Consider the following 17,518-nt stretch of genomic DNA (forward strand, 5'->3'; position numbering starts at 1 on the left):
CATGGTGTCGGATCCACTTGCTACGGTTAGTGTAGCCTTAGCTCATTGGTGGTGGCCCCCCGCCACAGGCTTCCCCCTGAACCCGCCTGACATTGGTATCAGAGCCGGGTTAGGCTCGAGCTAGCCTAGTGATTGACTAGGAGGCGGGTTGAGTACTTGGGCCCTGGGGTACTCGGTTGAGGGGGAGCAAATCAATGGTGGGGCGGGTCCAAAGGGAAGCCCGCCTGACAGTGGTATCAGAGCCGGGTTGTGCTCGAGCTAGCCTGAGGCTAGGAGGCGGGTTTAGTACTTGGGCCAGGAGTACTCAGTTGAGGGGGAGAAAATCAATGGTGGGTTTCAAACTTGAGGGAGAGATTGTTGGGATATTCAAGTGTGATGAGTCCCACATTGGTTGGTAATGAGCTAAGTGAAGAGTATATAAGTGAAAGGACCCATGAACCCAATGCTTTAAGGTTTTGGGTTGAGACATGGTGTCGGATCCACTTGCTACGGTTGGTGTAGCCTTAACTCATTGGTGGTGGCCCCCCGCCACGGGCTTCCCCCTGGACCCGCATGACAAAAGTGAGGAGCTCAACCATGTAACAATTCTTAGACACGTCCTTACTAAATTTTGTTGTCTAAAATCTAAACATCTAGATATAGTCTTCAAAAATGGGCTTTATCTGTCTGCCCAGGAAATGCAATATTTGATTAAAAAAAAGGGTTATTTGAAGGAAGGTATATTAATCAAATGTTACTTTTCTCACCTTTAACTGCAGAGCTTATCTTATTTGGCTACATATTAGAGATGATAAATCAGATAAGTTGATAAAAAAAAAAATATGAACTATTAATAACAGTAAATAATCAAGAGTACATAAACACTACATTTATAACATAGTTGAAGACTAATATCTAATCAGACAGAAAACTGTGAGAATGGTTCAAGGGAGCTAGCAGACTCCGAAGAATGACCATGTGAACTGACGTGTTGACTTCCCATAACAGATATTGAAGGAATGACGATAGAAGGAATAAATGGAGATTCTACTCCTTCAGTGAGCCAATCTTTGTAGTATACGGCAAATGTATGAGTTCCAGAATCCAAATGTTCATCACACATTTTTTGAAGAAGCTTTAGCTTTCTTGTTTTGCTTGCAGCATCCACTAGAATTTCAGCTTCCTTGTTGTACCATGCCTTCAAATGGGAAAGTTGTGGAGAAAATAGGTGCTCCCACAGTTCAGGCAACAATGCTTAGCTGCAAGGTCTGTTCTGAAGTCTAATGTGTCATACTTAGACTTCCTCTGAACCTTTGAATCCTTATGCTTCCTTAGAACCCTTCCTCTGCAACTTTGTTACGAAGGCATCGATAGTTAATGATTAAAAAAAGTTGAGTAATCGATTAATATATTTTTTCGACATTTAATCGATTAATTTTCTCTTGGGCAAATTGAGGTATAGTTTTGAAACAGAAAGAAAATGATTATTTTTTATATAATAAAAGGTAAAAGGGTAAAAAAAAACCCTAGAAACATCATTGGTCCCTAATTTTACTTACTTACTCAACCATTTAGACAGTTAGTTTTATTAATCTATTAAATTCATGATCAATCGGAAATTAGACATTAAGTATCCTAAACTTATAGTTAATGCTTCAGTCCCTCAATTGGTGAACATTTGGCTAATCAGACTTAAAAAAAATAAAGTTTCAAATTTTTTTTGAAACAATTCAGAAAGAATATAAAGCATTGGACAAAAACTAATAATAGTCATAGTAATATAAGGCACGAATGTCCATTTATTTAAATTACATAACTTTTGAACATATAATTTAACACACTCTTCATGACATTCATCTCCAATTTTATTCCATGCAAACAAAAGATCAACAGAAAAAGAAAACATCCTTAATTTTCATGTCAAACTTCACACTGATTATTTAGATAAGCACTTATCCCCAAGCCAAACCCATTATTTCTGATTTGATATTTTTTTCATAACTTTTGGAGCTATGCCTTGAGAAGATGAACATCAATATCTTTAACACTTTTGGTGAAATACTCCATGTAGCCAAATGGAGGGTCAACATCCTCATTGGTCTTCTCATATTCAATAGTCCATTTAACAACAGCACCGCCATCATTCCTAGCAATAACTTGCAAGATGAGCCTAAAGATCTTATAGTTCTGATCGATTTCTCCATCGAAGAGGATGTATGTGATTGTTTTGTTCCTTTCGTCAATGGATTCAATATTCTCCTTACATGTTGTCACCTTACCATCTATTTTTCACAAGCAATATAATTAAGATCAATAACACAAACACTGTATGAGAAATATAGAAAAATAATTAATTAACCCAATTTTTTACATAATATAATTCAAGGGTTTATTGTTTTCCTATCAAATAGAGATGAATTTGTCTCCAACAACTCTACAACTACGGCACTTTGGGAATTGAGGGAATTGACGAAAGATATTTCAAAAAATTTATTTGTTTCTTGTTATATGAATTTAACCAAATATCTTTCATTAATTTCCCTAATTCTTAAAATGATAAATTTAAAGTTGCTAGAGATAATTTTATCTTAAGTTGATAGAGAAAATATAAACTTATAACTTAAATACAAAAGTATTTACCTATGGTATAAGTCCAGTGCTTTTCCGAGCCAATGCTATGCCAGTCACCTTGATGCAGCTTGGTTCCATGAACTCTATCACAGATGTTTTGAAGATGGTGGAGTTGCTTTGCGAAGAGATCGAAGAACTTATCAGCGGATGCATGGATACCAAGTTCAACACTAAGTTTACCAGTTAGTGCCATGACAAGGAAGAAACAATAGAAGCGAAAGTGTAATAAACGAAGGATGAGAGATGAGAAGAGTATGCTCCCTTGTTGGGCCCTTAAATAGAAAATAGCAATGTTATCACACTCGCACTTGGTAATCGAACCGGTTGAGATATTGGGTTACTGATTTAATCAATGGATTACTGATTTAATCATTTAAATTGAATAAATACATATAAATTCAAATTTTATATTTCATTTTTCATTTTTTTTTAAAAACATGAGATATAAATAAATATTTGTGGTTTCAAATTCAAATAAAAATAAATAAATACAGCAGTACCCAATATAATAAAGAAAATGAAAATAATAAAAATAAAAAATTGTAAATTTAAATAATAAAAAATTGAAAAAGAAGGATATAAGATAAGAAATGAGTGCTGGACAAGAAAGCACCGACACTCTTTTTTAAAAAAAAAATTGCGTCTCAGACACGTGTAGAACATTGATACGCTCTGACACGTTATGATACGCGTCCGACACATGGTTAATATTTTAGGACACACGGTCAATACTCCGACATGTGTTTCTGACACGATCGACTTTCTCTGACATGTAGTCAACGCTCTGACATGCATCCGATACTTTTTTTTTTAGATCTAAATTTTATTTTATTAACTAAAAATAAAAAATTAATTTATAAGTCAATTTTTTTTCCTATTATGAAATTTGACATAAAAAATTAACAAGGTATGAAAAATTACTTTTATTTTATATTTATGTTATAAAATTTAAATATTTAATTAATTATATAACCATGACCATGTTTACTTGAGTTTATGGTTTAATTAATTATATAACCGTGACCATATTTAATTAATTATATAAGCAATTATCCTCTGAAAAATATCAGTCAACCTAAATTATTTTGCTAGACTGATGGGATGTGCTACATTTTTAGATGAGTGAGTGGGGTCCTGATTCCACTTAATTTATCTAACAATCAACCTTTGAAATCCAACAAAAACTATTTTTTTTTTCTGTTGCGTAACATCGCTGTTATATATTTAATGTCTGTAAGAAGGACACGGTTTGCTTAATTTACACCGGTTTCGCTTAGTTTCCCTAAGTTTTTGCCTCACATGTGACTAAGTCCTTCCTCCTCTCTCCTGCATTTAGAGGAATCATGTAATTTTCATAAATGTTATTAAATTTGTATGATTCGATGGGAGCAGTGTTATTAAACCTAATCTGAGAATTGAGCCGGTGTTATTGATCGGATGGTGGATCACTGATTGGACCTGTTGACTCAGATATATATAACTAGAGGTAGAATTCTTTGATATCAGTGTCAAATTTAAATTTTGACATCTCATCTGAAAGCCATTAGATTAAAAAAGATCAACGACTCTGATTTGTAAGCATGTGACACCATTGATCTTTTTTGATCTAATGGTTCCTAAATGAGGTGTCAAAATTCAAAAGTGATTTTCAGATCATTTATCCAACGTAAAATAACTTTACCTTTTAAAAAAGATTATTTAAAAAAATAATGAATAAAAAGTCATTTTTTTTAAAAGCTCGTCCAAACGGACGTTTAGAACCTTGCTCAAAGCTTCTTTCTATAGTTACTACTTGGAATTAACTGTGCTGCCAACATAGTGGTGGGTTTAACATGAAATGCTTCAAAGAGATGTAGTGATCCAAAGCATCAATTACATACTACAAGTCGTTTCTATTTGCAAAATTTGTTGAAGAAAAATAATGCTGTACCATTAGTTTTTTTTTTTTTTTTTCGGAAAGAGACCAAATTACATTGGTAGTTCCAATTTCAATGCCAACAAATCATCCCCTTCCACCCAAACTGCTTCAACTTTCCCTAAACCTCTCAGCACGTGATCAATCGTTCACCCACCCTTCAAACCGTCCCTCGCAACAACACTTCCCTAATCCCACGTGTTGAACACAATAATAAAAGAGTTTGGTGTTTGTCATTTTAAATGACATAAGTTATGTCATTTTAGGAGAGAGATAGATACAGAAAAACGGAAATCATGAGAAAGAGAAAGTGAGTGGTTTCTTTTAATTTAAAATTCAAATTTTCTGTATGACGTAACTTTCTGTCATTCAAAATGACAAACATTTTTCCCACAATAAAAACCATTAAAATCGCGAAATTGTATTGCCATGAGAGCGAGCAATGGCATGTTCAAGAAGGTGGTTAGAAATTTAGGATTTCTTTATGGTTTCCCCAGATCGTAACGCGAACAAAATTTAGGGGTTTTTTTTTTGTTTAACACTAATTATTCAATTAGTCGATTTTAATGGGCTATTCGAAAAGAAAAATTCAAAGATCGCCTAGTATGTAAATAATTGGCCATCAATTAAATACAACAAAATTGCTAGAGTGACTTTTAAACAGAGAACTCACCCGAAGTTGATGGAGTTTCTACATTCTTTTTCATTATAGTTATTAATTATTTAGATCTGCTAAATTATATTTTGGGCCATCAACTTAAAAACTAAATAATGATATTTGATTGCAATAAGCACATCATAATAAAAGTTAAATTTTCAATTTCCTTCATTTTAGGGTTATGTGAGTGAAATGATACTTGAAATTTCGTTTTAAACATTTTTTTTCTTTTTTGAAGTTACCCAACCCTAATTATCTCTTTGAGACGAGTTGGCTCCCTCTGGTATCCCCACGAGCTTCGACTCTTTGAGTCGGCTATGGGACTAATCCGGAGTGCGGGAGAACAGTGATGGCTAAAGGTTCAGCCCCCTCCCCAAGAATGCATTCAGCGGGAATCGAACACATATACAACCCCACTAACTCAGCGTCAAGTTACCAACTGAGCTGCACCCATTGGGTTTGAATTTCGTTTTAAACATTGTGTTTGAATTTACACCAAACATTAAATAAAGTTGTCATTCTTTTCAAAATCAAAAATCACTTCAAATTAAGTTTAAAAACAGGTGAAATTAAATTTTCTGTTAAAATTTTTTTTACGAAAAGTTCAAAAATCCTAATGTAATTTATTTCATAATCATTTATTTCTTTCTATATTTTATCTATCACTTAACTCATGTGATTTTTTTCCATCCAAATTCCCCTTTAATACATATAAATATTGAATTAATCTGTCCTTTTTACTTTACGGTTAAGAAAATCACATGGTTGATGAAGTATTGAAAAAATAAAATAGGAACAAGCGATAAAAAAACAAATTACGAGATTTTTGAACTTTTTCTTATAACATTCATCAACATTATCCTTAGGAACAATAAGTAACTGAATAAACTAAGGGAAATACTTTTCTCATGTTGCAGAAAAAGTTATCTTATGTTGTAAAAATAAAATAAAATTATAAGTGGGAAAAAAAAGTTACCTTATGTTGTAAGAGGAGAGAGAAAAAAAAAATTGGTGAGACATAGTCTCTTTTTGTGAGTGTATGAAAGTTGTTTATCTCATGTAAAATGAGATAAACAAATTTACAAAAAAAATAAAAAATGAGATAAACAAAACCCATAAACTAATAGGATGTATGAGTGACCATTATAAATAGGGGTATTTATTCAACATCAACATGTATTTTTTATATTTTTCATTTGAATATATCATTGTTGTAGAGGTAAATAGTTAATGACATTGTATGATATAAAACATACGTATTTTTATTATCCAAATATTTTATTTTATCTTTAATTTTTTTTTTATTTGTTCACAAAAATAAATTGAATATTTAAAACAATAGGAGAGTTATATTTACAAATTAAATTGTTTATAATTTCTTACAACCAAATCTTAAGTGTTGATTTCTGTCAATCTAATGGTTGTGATTTATTGAGACACACTTATTAATTAATTATTAATTCTCAATAATTCATAATTATTAAATTGACGATAATAAACTATTAAAATTTGGTTGTAAGAGTTTATAAATAATTTAATTTGTAAATATAACTCTTAATACAAACAAAACATAAATAACTATTAATAAGCCTGTTAACTTCTGAAAAAAAAAAAAATTAAGAACCTCACGCCAACTTATCCTAATTTAATTACAATGCGAGTGCCAAAAAATATAACATTTATTTTATTTTTTCATGATGTGGCATTAAAATTAATTTCTTGCGCAATAGATTTCAGTGAATGTTTAACGGAACCTTCCATTAGTAATGACCATTATACATCGCTCCTCGCCACAAGCCTCATAATATTTTTTATTTATTCTAATAAAAAGGGAAAAAAAAATCCTTTTACTATTTTTTTAATCATCTACCTCATAATTTATAATTTTTCTTATTGTAACATTCAAGGGGCAAAATAAACAAATGCGTTCAAAATTAAAGATGTATGGATTAAAAAACCACAAGACAAATCCATTTTTTAATGATGTGATGAACGGATGGAAATAAATGATAAAAAACACAAAAGGGAATAAACTACTCTGAAGCTTTGAACTTCTCCAAAAATAATTAATTAAAAAAAAAATTATTGAGCGTGACAATTTTCATTAATATTTAAGGAAAAACAAATAATTTTAAATATTTTAAATCGCTTTGCATGCTTTTAGTAAATTAAGGTGAGACCTACGCAAATTAATCATGACAAACTAACAACCATTATGATTCATTGTGAACAAATATCATCCAAAAGCTTCAACCTTAATGATTGTAAATATAAAAGCCGTTAGACTCAAAATTTGCTTCATGCTAGACAGAAAACCCCTTTGGAGCTAAATGATTACCTATCCAGTCAAAAACTGTACAGAGAAAACCAAACCACATTTGTAAGCAAAAAATTAGAACCCATTATTACTTATCAGCTCCCATCCACATATATGCCATTGCCATTGGTATATACACCGCCATTTAAGGAACCATTGGAAGATTTGAACCCATTTCCATTATGTGTTTTCATATTTGGCGAGTGTCCATTACTTATCCCATTGGTTAACTTGGCATATCCATTGCTTGCTGGCACACCTGTCCTCTCACATGCTGCTGCTATTAATCCTGTTACAGTGAGGCATTCATTTAGTGTATAGAATGCCTCTCTTGGTCTAACACAAAATGAACAAACTACACATATAATGCAACAATGTGATCTATTTAACAGATTAAAATAAAAAAACAAAAATTTACCCATTAAATGGAACACAAGAAATGTATTCAAAGAAATAATATAAATTGCACCTTTAATGCACATATTGTAATACTCCGCATGATTATTGTTTATGCAAATTGGAACAACCATCCAAACCACAAATTCAGTGAAAGGTGATTAAGCTAAGCTTCTACAATTCAATGATCATTCCATCAAACTATGCAAAATATGAAGAAAACATGCATGCATAGATATCTAGAAAACAAATAATGGGCTTTTTTTTCTTTTTCTTTTTGCAGGGTTTACAAAAGGCGTTGGCTGCTAAAATGAAGACATTTTAATTATTAACCTTGTCAGTAATACTTAGTCATTATTGCGTAATTAAAATCGAGGCAATAGAAGATTTTAAACCAGGAATGAAAAACGACCAAAATGCTTAACTCAGAACACGTAAAGGACAATATGATCGAAGCAAATTTGTAGATAAATATCTCAACCAAGCTTTGGAACTTCCAACTTAAAGATGCAGATTTAAAGTTTAGGCACACAAGACAAAATTGTAAGGTATGAATTATACTTCAATCCTCAGAAAAGTGAATCAATAATTTCATGATTGGAAAAAAAAAATATCAATAAATGAATCTGAATGAAAACAGGCATGAAGTAACTCTACAGAAAAAAATACCTGAGAATAGTGGAGAAGGTTTCCCTGGTCTCGACTTGAACTCAGGGTGAAACTGAGCACCAATAAAGAAAGGATGACTAGGCAATTCAATTATCTGCACTTGTATAACGCACATGATTACAAAAAATTGTTAACAATTTGTGGCAATCTCAAGATCCATGGCATCAGGGTTTCATGCAAATACACACCTCCATGCGCCTCCCAGTTTCATCTTTTCCAACAAAAGATAGACCAGCATTCTCAAGTTGTGATATCATGTCAGGATTAACCTGCACAGAACATCAATTATTGCACATGACCAATGATGCATCTTTCCCATAAAGGAAGCTTCTGCATGCAAATACAGATTACCTCGTATCTATGCCGATGTCGCTCATCAATAAAGCTTGCATTACCATACCTATGCAAAATCCAAAATTATAGTATGAGAGATGTGATATCAATATTTGACAGAGATCCATAAGATACCATTTTGAATTAGTCTTTTATTATATATGTGATAATGAATTTTCTTTTTGGACTCGGGATGACGAAAGTCTTTGCATAAACAAAACTCAAGTACTGGAGCACATTTGGCAGTGTGTTATCCCTTAGGAGATGACAGCATATGCAGTATGTTTGAATGTATATAAGTAAACTGGAATTTGGTTCTTAATCCTTACAACTTGGCCGATTTGCAGTCAGCAACTTGAAAGTAAGTTCTCCTTGAACCAAGACGCATAGTTCCACCCATATGAGTCTTTGAACCCTATATCAATAAAATATAAACCAGCTCAACTAAATTCTAAAAGGAAGAATATTATCACCAAAGTAAAATGGGAGTATCGAGCAATATACTTCTGGCATAAATATGACGCAAGGGTTTTTGGCTTCAGGATCAAATTCTGTGCTATTAGCATCATGAAGACCCAGAACAGATCTTGCAAATTCAATGACAGCAATTTGCATCCCCAAGCAAATGCCCAGGTAAGGAACACCATTTTCTCGAGCATACTTAGCAGCAAGAATTTTCCCTTGCACTCCTCTATCACCAAAACCTCCTGGAACTAGAATCCCATTAGCACCCTGCAACAGAAGTTCATTTAGGAAACACCTGAATATAAACTAACATTTGAATGCATTTGAATTCAATGCAGTATTAACATAAGAAAATTGAAATAATGCATTAAGTCCAAAAAAGTCCAAATAGTAGAATAATTTATGAACCTTCAAAAGACCCCAAGCAGCTTTATATGCATCAGGATCCTGCAAGCAGTAAATTAATCATCAGGGGTTTGGCATAAAGTAAAACAAAACAGTTAACTAACACTAACATCTGCAGAATAGTAGAAAGATTAGAAATCACCTCCTTAAAAGTATCATCTTCAAGATCCCCGGCAGGAACCCAGTCCACAACAAGCTTACGATTGCGAGCAACAGAAGCATGCAAAAGTGCCTGCACAAAAGACCAAATACCTAAGCTTATGTAATATTATGGTTCACAGGTTCCATAGAGCTAGTTAATATCAAAGTCACTTGAAACAAGAAAATAACATTCAATGTATTAGAGTATATATAGGCTTTAGCTTAGCTTCGCTGAAATCTGGTAGTTCCAGAGAGTTGGTGCTTTGTTCTCCATGATTCCACTTCGAACACTAATTCGTACCACTTTGATTACCGTTGCTATGAGTTTCTGTTAAAGAATGAGTTGCGGAAGCCATTGAGGAAGGCGAAATGGATCAGGTCCTCAGAAAGAGAGCTCTAATACCATATTAGAGTTTGAGAAGAGGGAGAGAAAGAGAGAGAGAAAGAGACTCGGGAATTCATTGCTAATTGAGAATAGAGAGAAGAGCTCTATTTATAGAGAATGTGATGACACGAGGCTTATGATACAAGACTCTAGCTAACTAAAAACAAACAGAAAAGAGAAAAGGATTCAATACATCCAAGACTACAGTAGACAAGATACATTGGCGAAGCTAAGCTAAAGCTTATATATACTCTAATACAATGCAAGCCCAAAGCCATCCAAATCAATCATTTGTGAATGAATTATTATACGCATTTTAAGAAATAAGAAGTCCCTGGTTTATCCTCACAAAAAACAAACATTAAATCCATTTACCTGAAAAAGAGAAAGAAGCACTGACAACAAAGCAAAAAAATTCATGGATAAAGCCTACTCATAAAGAAATATAACATAATGCTTGCAGATAAAATAAAAGGTAATACGAAAAAACTTTCGTTAATTATTTTACATAAATAAATCCCTAAATCTGTTGACATATGCTCTGCTATTGATATTAAGCAGAGTTGCAAGTGAAAAAAACAGAGAGCAGATGAACAGCAGTTCAACATCTTCTATCAGGATATATATGTATCTGTGATGCATAATTAGTCACATCTTATGACTCCCTACCACTCTTGAAAATCTGATGCTTACTTTAGGTGCAAGTCATAGATTCTCCTATCTTATTTCTATTTTTCCTTATTTTCTTAAGGTTCTTTTGCTTTTATGTCAGATTCTACCAAATCCTTTCCTTTGGCCGTGACTGTAACAATATGGCTGTACACTTCCATAAACATCCATCTGCTGTTTCAACAGCATTCAAAAAACTCCTAATCTCCATCAATCGTTGCAAGTCTCCCTGAAATTCAGGTTTCCATGCATGAGAATTGTAAGGGGTAATAAGGATACTCAATACTGGTTATATCACTGCAGATCATCCACACTAAGAATCAGCACCGAAAATGATAAACTAGTGATTAAACTCCTATAAAATCTAACAGAATAATATAGATTGATAATACTACTATAGACCAACAGTTTACTGTGCCTTTCTCAACAAATTCATCTACTAAAAATGCAAGTTGCAGAGAATGCAAAAAAAGAAATAAATGGGAATTATTATGTAGTATGTACTGCTACCAAACATTGGCAAAAGAAATTAGAGTGATGTACCTTAAGGACAGAAAGATATGCATCTGAAAGGCCAGTATATTTTCCCACCATTGCAATTCTAACCTGTGAAGAACATAATAGTTATGAGGTCAATACCTAGCACTATTTACAGAGAAAAATATCTAAACATATATTAGTTCTGTTTTTTTGACATAATATATATGAAATATTGAAACCCACTGATTCATGAAATGAGTCGTAAACTTTTGTCCTATCAACCCACTCCTTAAAATTAGGCTCCATAGCAACACTGCAAATAATAGGGATCATTAGTGGAATGACAGAACCACTTAAGGTACCTACCATATCATAACTAACAATATATGCTTAGAATATCAGCAGAATGGGATAACATTCTTTTTAGGGGCCGAAATACACCAACACAAGAATGAGTTTGCCAAACAAACCTTCCCATATTTAATGCTTTCAGGATTGTCCCATGTGCCTTCTGGTCCTATTTGAAAAAGTATAATATCAAAAGAAAAACTTATGGTTATAATATGAATCACATCACTTAACGGAAAATAATAAAATTTAGGGAAAAACTAGTATTATGTAACATGATATAAAAAATTTTACCCACTCTCACATTGGTTTCCGCATTAGCATTTTTTATTTTTTGTTTTTATTATATGTATGGACCCACATGTATCTTTGTTTGAGTAGGAAAAATTGGTTAGGTTATGTTACATGATAGTAACTTTACCCTAAAATTTAACTATCTAGGCAAAAAGATATTAAAATACAAGCTAAACAATTTAAAACTTCATGAACAAGGTTCCTGTAATACTAGAAGAGAAGCACAGAATGAAGTTTGATAAAATACCACAGAATTACTCACTCTTAATAGCAAAGGAATGTGCCAAATATTTGGAACATCATAGAGAGTAAGTATGTTCGATAACTGCAGATACAAAAGTTTGCTTTGAGAATATATGTAAGGATATAATAAGAGGCAAAGGAAAAGTTGTCAACATTTATGCCGTATTACCGGGACATGACAAAATTGAGCAAGTTTTTCCTTGACATTGTCATCAAGTTCCTGGTAAAGACAAAGTAAAAATCTTCAATCATTATTACAGAGAACAGGATGAAAAGAAAACGCAAAAGCAAAAACCAGACCTTTGAACTGCGACAAGCAAGAAAATTTGGGGTCAATCCTAATCCTCTAAGTTGACGGACACTGTGCTGCGTTGGCTTTGTTTTCTGCAGATTAAAACTTGCAATAAGTAAGAGATGACTTTAAATTGATTGTACCACTTGAAAAGATGCAACGACAGCATCTCAATCCATTTTATTTATAGTGAAACATATATCTAAACGGAAACAAAACAATTCCATTTTAAACTCACTAATAAGTCTAAATGTTTTTCCCCTGATCTAAATCTAATAAACATATATAAAAATGTTTTGTTGATAATATACAGTTTAAAGTATACCTGTTCACCAACAGCATTGAGAACAGGCACCAGGCTGACATGAACTAAACAGAAGTTGCCAGAGCCTAGAAAAAAAATAAAAAAATATGCAAGACTGCTTCACTAAAGCACAACCAACACAAATTTGTTGATATAATTCAGCAGACTATGAGGGTTCAAGCATTACCTACACGGTACGAAAATTGGCCAAGAGCTTCAATAAAAGGCATAGACTCGATATCCCCTACATTAAATTAAAGAAAAGTCATTTTAAATTAATATTTCATAATATAGAGGTTCTGGCATTTTTTTTTTAAATACTGCTAAAATCAATACTACTTGCACTCACTCTTTGCCAAATATAAACTAGTTTAAATTTATACTTCAACCTCAATCATGATTTTTAAAATAAAAATATATAAAAATTTAATAAAACTATAATAGTACTGAAAACCAAATTCAACCTTAGTATTAATTTAAAATTTGTCCTAATAATATTAACTTACCTATAGTTCCACCCAATTCAATGACACAAACATCAGCTGGGCCTTCTTTTCCATCAACGGGTATATGTGCTACACGCTCAATCCACTCTTGGATGGCATCTGTAATGTGTGGAACAACCTACCAGTGCAGCACAGGTGAAATCAAAACCAAGACACAATCAACCATAACAAATAGATTGAAAGGGAAAAATTAGAAGGACAAAACATACCTGCACAGTCTTGCCTAGATAATCTCCTCTTCTCTCCTTCTCAATAACAGACTAAGCATTCAAAACATCAAAACATTAACAAACCATAGCCACACCTCACCAAGTAAAAATAAAAAACTAATAAGACAAATAAAAAGAGAAAAACAGACAGTGTCTCCACCTGATATATTTTCCCAGTTGTGATATTATTGTCACGAGTTAATTTGATGTCCAAGAAACGTTCATAGTTTCCAAGATCAAGGTCAACCTTCAACCAAGAAAAAAACAATGAAAATAAAACATGAATAAAACATAACAACTGAAACCATTCACATGGTAATGGCAGATGCCAAGTTACTAAAAATTAATCAAATACAATCTCAAGCAAAAAGTTTAGACCCTGAAAGGAACAAGCAATTTGCCTCCCATGAACAAATAAAAAAAAAAAACACGCAGCTAACTAATCTATTTACCTCACCGCCATCATCTAAGACAAACACCTCCCCATGCTCAAAAGGAGACATTGTCCCCGCATCAGTGTTCAGGTAGGGATCTGCAAGTGATAGATAAGTTTGAACACAACTAGAATAATAAAAAAAAAAACATAAATATTTTACATAACACCAAAAGACTAGTTTCACTAAAAGGAAGACCAGAGTTTTCACTGCATTCATCAAGCTCAAAAAGTGAATGCAAGCTAAGTCCTTTGCTTATAAGACAATAAAAAAGTTCCTTTCACATGAAACATCACATAATCAAGTTGGTCATCCAATCAACTGAACCAAGATTTTATCATTCAATCTGAATTCATACCAACCCAGATACAAAAAAACGCAAACACCCACCTAGTAATTCTTTTTCCCATCAATTCACCATTTTTTCATTAAAGGAAAGAAAAAGAAAAGAGTGAGAGTTCAATTCAAAGAAGGAAGAATACCAATCTTAATAGAAGTAACTCGAAAACCACAGGCCTTAAGGAGCACCCCAATACTGCTAGCGGTGACTCCTTTCCCAAGTCCACTAACAACACCACCCGTTACCAACACGTACTTCATTCTTCCTCTGGAGCTTTTCCTAAGTAACATACACAAATTCAGAGATTATTACTATGACAACAGCAGCAACAACAACGTAAGACTAAACAAACAGAGAAACATAGTGCCATCACCATCACCACTCAAGCAGTAATTTCTGAAATCAAATTACCTTTGTGCTCTGACAAAACCATGAAAATGATGACAACAACACAAACATTAAAGGGTATGGGAATAGGAGGATAAAATAGACAAAACGGCAGTGACATTACAAAGACATCACATGCAGAACAAGAAAAACAAAAAACGAAACTTTACAATGAAAGAAAAGATGGGTATTCGAACAAAAAGCGTAGAGAATCAAATAATGAGAAAAATAGGAACTTTACAATGACGGGGCTTTCAAGGTGCTTCTGTTATATCCAAAGGCTTCTTCTTCTGTTAATGGGCACAACAAGAAGGTGAGAAAATTAGGAACTTCGCTGGCTCAATTTTGAAAATAATTGCCTCAAATCTCAATCAACCAAGAAATGGGGAAGTGTGAAGAGGGATTATTGGGCAATGTATTGTGTAAGAAAAGAGCATGAGTTTAAGATGGTGTGAACCCAAATCTCTCTGTCTCTCTTTCTCTCCCACCCCTCGTGGTTGACGTTGTTGTTTCAGGCGGCGGGTGACCAACGAAGCTAGCTTCTCACCTTTGAACTTATAGAACAAGCCAAACCCACAAACAAATTCAATATATATTACGCAAATTAAAATAAATATAGAAATGGAAAAATAATTTATTTTTATTTTTATTTTTATTTTACTCTTTCTTTTTTCTCCAGCTTTTCCCGGAATTAGATAACGAAACTTCCATTTTTATTAACCAATTCAAATATAAATATTATATTTTTTTAAAGAAAAATATTATATATATATATATCAAAAATTAATTTATATCGATATAAATTTATATATATATATCTCCATCGATGAATATATAATTTATGAGTTTAAAATTTTTAAAATTATTTTAGATAATTTTATTTAATGTTTATTAAAATACTTACACAAAAGTGTAGAGGCTCGTATTTTTTTCTCTTTCTCCTCTTCACATGGGTCTACATAGATAGATTTAACATACTTTTTTGTTTGTATTTTAATAAATATTAGATAAAGTTATTTAAAGTAACTTTAAAAACTTTAGATCCATAATTTATAATCTGATTATATATTTATATAAATCATCACATAAAATTTATGGATTTAAAGTTTCTAAAATTATTTTAGATAACTTCATTTAATGTTATCAAATACCCACAAAAGTGTGAGGTTCATGTGAACTCATATAAAAAGAAGAAGAAATAAAAAATAGGGCCACACACTTTTTTATGTTTATTTAATGAATATTAAATAAAGTTATCTAAATTAACTCTATAAACCCAAAATTTATATAGGTTATTAATTAATAATTACATTTACTTTTATTGATTTTAGTTTATTAATCGTGTAATCTTAGTTAATACTAATAAATATTTAATATTTGATTCAATTCTATATATATTATTAAGAGTAAATATCTTTTTTGATCCCTAACAAAACACGGTCCCCACTTTAGTCCCTTAAAAAAATAAATTAGTTAGTTAGTCCCTAACAAATTCAAGGTGGACTTATTTTAGTCCTTTTGAGGAACTAATATGGATTTTTTTTGAATTTGTGAGGGACCACAATTTTAACTAAATGGGTCCATTTTGAATTTGTTAGGGACTAACCGACTAATTTATTTTTATAAGGGACTAAGGTGAAGATCGTATTTTTTTGTTAGGGACTAAAAAGAATATTTATTCTATTATTAAATATATAAACAATTAATAGAGGTAGCTATTACCCGTGTGCTAGCGTTTTAGCCCACGTAATATAGCACGAATTACGCATGGTTCTTTTTGTTACTTTTTTTTAAGGAAATTGAGTTACGCATGGTTTAACAAAACTGAAGCGTGGTTTCATGCCGGTTTGTTTTGCATTTCTTAAGAAACAATTATTTTAATTAAAAAAATTATACTACTTAAAAAACCTTTTTAAAAAAAAGTAAAAACCTTATGTATAAAAGATGTTTTAGTATTTTTTTCATAAATCTAAAAAAATTATTTTGTAAAAACATTTAAGTATAAACGAATTTTCCATTCATACATTAACGTTACATCATTAATTTAATATATGATTACATTAACTTATTTCAAATTAACACAAGGGTAAGGCCAAGATTAGAGACCATGCAATTATAAAAGAGATTCAATTGTTTTAATTTATTTATTTTTTGGTATCCTATTGTTTTAATTTTTATCATATTAGAATGTGGATAAGATTCAAGGACATGCAAGTTTAAGCAAAACAAAAAAATAATTGAATTGTTATCAAAAAAAAAAATAATAATAATTGAAACTTCAAAGGTTCTTTAAAGGTGGTAAGCACTAAGCACGATAAAAATTAACAAAAAGAAGCAAAACTAATAACAAAGTTATTGAAAAACTTGTAGCATATATATTAACAGAATCATGCAAAGAATATATTCCAATTCATTTATAATACCAATAAGGGTTTAATGTTTGTTTTTTAAAAGGATATAAAACTATATCATTTTATGTGAGAGAAAAATATAAATAATGAAAATTATAGAAAGAAAATATGAGTGATTTTTTAATTTAAATTTTAAATAAAAAATATTAGTTTATATTTATCTCTCAGTTAAAATGACATAATTTTATGTCCTAAAAATAACAAATATTTTCCTTACCAATGATAATACTTGCACACCATATTATTTTGCCCATGCATGTGGTGTTGACTTGGCGCAACAATAGCACGACATGTTATTGATGCATGC

At 31.8% G+C, this 17,518-nt stretch overlaps 1 protein-coding gene across 3 annotated transcripts; it reads right to left on the reverse strand.

Annotated features, from left to right (window-relative positions):
- Positions 1-1,404: 1,404 nt before the first annotated feature.
- On the reverse strand, positions 1,405-15,310 carry LOC133311597 (uncharacterized). 3 transcript variants are annotated; one of them, XM_061512697.1, is made up of 23 exons: positions 15,042-15,297; positions 14,556-14,692; positions 14,092-14,171; positions 13,800-13,886; positions 13,640-13,690; positions 13,431-13,548; positions 13,112-13,168; positions 12,946-13,010; positions 12,629-12,712; positions 12,498-12,548; positions 12,348-12,410; positions 11,914-11,960; positions 11,687-11,756; positions 11,507-11,569; positions 9,911-10,000; positions 9,772-9,810; positions 9,403-9,630; positions 9,228-9,313; positions 8,917-8,965; positions 8,754-8,834; positions 8,565-8,659; positions 2,620-2,810; positions 1,405-2,261 (listed from the first exon to the last, which is right to left on the reverse strand). In XM_061512697.1, exons 2-23 carry the CDS (start codon positions 14,671-14,673, stop codon positions 1,990-1,992), a joined length of 2,085 nt encoding a protein of 694 aa, XP_061368681.1. In that variant the 5' UTR covers positions 14,674-14,692; positions 15,042-15,297; the 3' UTR covers positions 1,405-1,989. The 3 variants fall into 3 exon arrangements, with proteins under 3 accessions (XP_061368681.1, XP_061368735.1, XP_061368806.1); XM_061512751.1 differs by lacking the exons at positions 1,405-2,261; positions 2,620-2,810 and adding an exon at positions 7,434-7,789 and having other exon boundaries at positions 8,566-8,659; positions 15,042-15,310; XM_061512822.1 differs by lacking the exons at positions 1,405-2,261; positions 2,620-2,810; positions 15,042-15,297 and adding an exon at positions 7,434-7,789 and having other exon boundaries at positions 8,566-8,659; positions 14,097-14,171; positions 14,556-14,571.
- Positions 15,311-17,518: the final 2,208 nt, after the last annotated feature.

The sequence above is a fragment of the Gastrolobium bilobum genome, unplaced genomic scaffold (assembly GCF_033153095.1).
Source record: "Gastrolobium bilobum isolate Gb01-03AN ecotype WA unplaced genomic scaffold, APGP_CSIRO_Gbil_v1 utg110062, whole genome shotgun sequence".
NCBI lineage: Eukaryota > Viridiplantae > Streptophyta > Magnoliopsida > Fabales > Fabaceae > Gastrolobium > Gastrolobium bilobum.

Excerpts from the sequence above, each read along its gene's own strand:
- LOC133311597 (XM_061512697.1), bottom strand. The coding sequence starts at position 14,673 with ATGAAGTACGTGTTGGTAACGGGTGGTGTTGTTAGTGGACTTGGGAAA. Across the intron at positions 2,811-8,564 it reads CCTTCTCCACTATTCTCAGG|CCTTGTCATGGCACTAACTG; the intron begins TATTTTTTTCTG and ends CTATTGTTTCTT. Across the intron at positions 2,262-2,619 it reads GCACTGGACTTATACCATAG|ATGGTAAGGTGACAACATGT; the intron begins GTAAATACTTTT and ends TGTGAAAAATAG.